The sequence below is a fragment of the Corvus brachyrhynchos genome, unplaced genomic scaffold (genome assembly GCF_000691975.1).
Source record: "Corvus brachyrhynchos isolate BGI_N302 unplaced genomic scaffold, ASM69197v1 scaffold412, whole genome shotgun sequence".
Classification (NCBI taxonomy): Eukaryota; Metazoa; Chordata; class Aves; order Passeriformes; family Corvidae; genus Corvus; species Corvus brachyrhynchos.
In genome coordinates this window covers 1266956-1270145 of record NW_008236761.1, presented here as the reverse complement: position 1 = coordinate 1270145, position 3190 = coordinate 1266956, and the positions used below count along the sequence as shown (strand labels likewise).

Sequence of the window (3190 nt, the reverse complement as noted above, 5' to 3'; positions counted from 1 at the left end):
CCCAGCCGGGGGGACGGCGAGCCCAGCGCCGCCCTCGCTCGGGCCGAGTCCTGACACTCCCCTCCCACCCCGCAGGTTTCACAGCCCTGGAGGGGAGAGGGAGCCCCGGGGCCGGTGCCTGCCCTGCGCCGCTGCTCCCCGCGGCACCCCCGGGCTCCCCGTGGGCCGGGGCTGGGGGTGATGGAGGAGCTTGTGCCGGCCCCAGCCCCGGGGATGCCACTCGGGATCTGTCCCCCCCAGGGATGGGGCACGATGTCCTGCTGGGATCACCTGCAGCTGAGGACACCTCTGCTCATGACACACGTGGCTTCTGCTTCCCCGGTGTAGGGCTCCTGGGGGAACGGGATTTAATCCCAACAAAGCCCCTCTCTGAGGCTCATACCGTGCCTCCTTGCAGGCCACCGGAGAGCCCGCAGCCCCGAAATGCCGGGCCGGGCACTGGGAATCAACGGGACGCGGGTGACCCTGCTGGGTGAGGAAGAGGAGGAGGCGGCAGCAGCGCAGGCGGCCGTGCTGACCATTGTCCCGGTCTTCTGTGCCATGGGATTGCTGGGAATCCTGGTCTGCAACCTGCTGAAGAAGAAGGGTTATCACTGCACTGCCAGCAAGGAGCCCCAGCCCAGCGGCACCGGTGAGCCCCAGTTGGGCTGTGACACCTTTGGTGATCCCACACCCATCTCCTCTCGCTCAGCCCATTCCTGTGGCTCCTGGTCCTCACTGTCCCAGGGCATCCCGCTTGTCCTTGGGGTGCCTTATGCCCCATCACCGAGTTTTCCCTAACTTCTGCCTCCAGGTCCCAGCTCCATCTACCAGCTGGAGGATGCCAACGAGGACACCATCGGGGTGCTGGTGCGGCTGATCACGGAGAAGAAAGGTCAGGGGGTCCCTGAGAAGGGGGAAGAGGGGGTGACCTGGGCCAGAGCCCCATGACCCGCAACTCCTTGGTGTCTTCCCACACACAGAAAATGCAGCGGCGCTGGAGGAGCTGCTGAAGGAGCATCAGAGGCAACAGCTGATGCCACCGAGCTGTGCCCCCCTCAATAAGTAAGAGTCCCCCTAAGGCTGCACTGAGGATCCCTCATGGTGGGACCACCCCCAGACTGATGGCATCTCCCCCCTCCCCAGGCTGCACCTCCTGCCTCAGTTTCCCCCCGCCTGCCACCACCAGCAGCACCTGCACACAGTGCAGGGACCGGCCCCGTGCGCCCGCTGCAGCCAGAAGTGGCCCGAGGTGCTGCCATCGCTCAGTGCCACCAAGGTCCCCAAACCCAGAGCTCATCCCAGCGAGGTGACCATCCTCTCCATTGGCAGGTAAGCAGGGACACCCCCTGGTGCGTATCCCCTCTGCAAGGGGGGACAGGCTGACGTGATGCTCTCCAACAGGTTCCGGGTGTCCCGAATCCCTGAGATGAGGAGTGAGGCAGGGGGAGAGCCCCTCCGTGCCCCCCTGCCCGCCGGCAGCGGGATGTGACCCCCGTGGCTGAACAGCACCGACGGCCCCACGAGGTGAGGGGGTGTGCAGGGAGGGTGGTGGGGAGCCCTGGGGGCCCTTCCTGGAGAAAGGGGTTCTGAAGGCTGGAGGATGGAGCATTAGCGCTGTAGGGACACAGCGTTAACACTGTGGGGACAGCGAGGCAGGAGCGAGGGGGTGTCCCACGCCGCAGGGTGCTGGCAGGGCCTGGCACAGGGTGGCACGGCCGGGGGCTGCTCCGTGACTCATGGGCAGCTGCACGGGCTCACGTGCCCTCGCTCACGTCCCCCCATCCCCTCCTCCAGCAGCGCTGCTGCTGTGACCATCCGGCTCTGGCCCCCTTCCGACAAGGACACTGAGGGGCTGGAGCATGTCCAGGGAAGGGAACAGAGCTGGGAAGGGGCTGGAGCCCCAGGAGAGGCTGAGGGAGCTGGGAAAGGGGCTCAGCCTGGAGCAAAGGAGGCTCAGGGGGGACCTTGTGGCTCTGCACAAGTCCCTGACAGGAGGGGGCAGCCGGGGGGGGGTCGGGCTCTGCTCCCAGGGAACAGGGACAGGAGGAGAGGGAACGGCCTCAGGCTGGGCCAGGGAGGGGCAGGTTGGGAAGTGCCAGCCATGGATGAGTGACACCGAGTGACTCCTGCCACCTTGGGTAGTGCAAAGGGCCCAATCCAGGCTCACCTGTGGTACATCCCTTGTCCTCCACAGCAGGCACCTCCACAGGGGTCAGTGACAGCCACAAAGACCCCGTGGAGGGGATGGAGGACACTGCGCATTGTCCCGCTCAGAGCTGTGAAGTGCTGGAGGTGGCAGCTCAGCTTCTGCTCCTGCCACCAAGGTGTCCAACAGCAGCACAGCAAATCCAACATCTTGCTTGGCTGGTGAGAAGGATTCTCTGTCCCTGAGGTCTGGTGGTGGTCACAGTGTGGTGTCCTGACAGATAATAACTCCGGGAGCTGCAATGCCGGTGGTGGTGGCCACAGGAGTCATCATCTCTGGGAACCATGGTGCCACAGCACAGCTCCATTGGAAACACAGAAGACACTGGATGCCATTTCATGATCACTCTCTGGGTCTGTTGAACTCTCCAGGACCATCATGAACTCCCAGTTTCTCTCCATCACCAAATGCCAGCACTCAGCATCACAGGATAATGAATCACTGGAGCATGCAACAACTCCCCCCTTCCCAACAACCCAGATGGGGCACGGATTGCTCTGGGCAAAGCTGGTCACCTGCATCCATCCATCCATCCTCTCTCCAAAGTCTCAGTTCAGGAGGACACGGTGGTGATGATCACCATGAAGATCACACACTTCACGTTTCACAGGAATTGCTTCTGTGGGATCACGCTGGCTTGGCCATGTTGGGACCACTGGGATAAACCACCCAAGGTTGGGTTGGAGACCATCAACCTCAACCACCAACCCAAAAAAAGGGTTTATGGCCGGTCTCATTCACCTCTCCACTACATCATTGTGCCAAAAAACCAACCACCAAACCCTCCCAGGCTCTTTTATTTATTTATTTAATTTTTTTTGGAAACATTTTAATAGTTACCGAATGTTCTACATCTTACAGTAAATATCGTACAGTTACAAACTCTTGGCTGAAATCTGTCAGGGAGATCACGACCTGATCTTCAGAACCAAAACCAGAACAGAAAACAAACGGGAAAATAACCCCAAATTCACACTTCTGATGGACAAACTGAGGCTGTGG

General features: G+C 61.1%; 1 protein-coding gene across 1 annotated transcript; it reads left to right on the top strand.

Annotated features, from left to right (window-relative positions):
• The first annotated feature begins 80 nt into the window (after positions 1-80).
• Positions 81-3111, top strand: RELT (RELT tumor necrosis factor receptor). Its single transcript, XM_017727112.1, has 7 exons — positions 81-158; positions 395-631; positions 794-874; positions 963-1044; positions 1126-1311; positions 1384-1506; positions 2180-3111. The coding sequence occupies exons 2-6, from the start codon at positions 424-426 to the stop codon at positions 1469-1471; spliced, it is 645 nt and encodes a 214-aa protein (XP_017582601.1). The 5' UTR covers positions 81-158; positions 395-423; the 3' UTR covers positions 1472-1506; positions 2180-3111.
• The last annotated feature ends 79 nt before the right edge of the window (positions 3112-3190 follow it).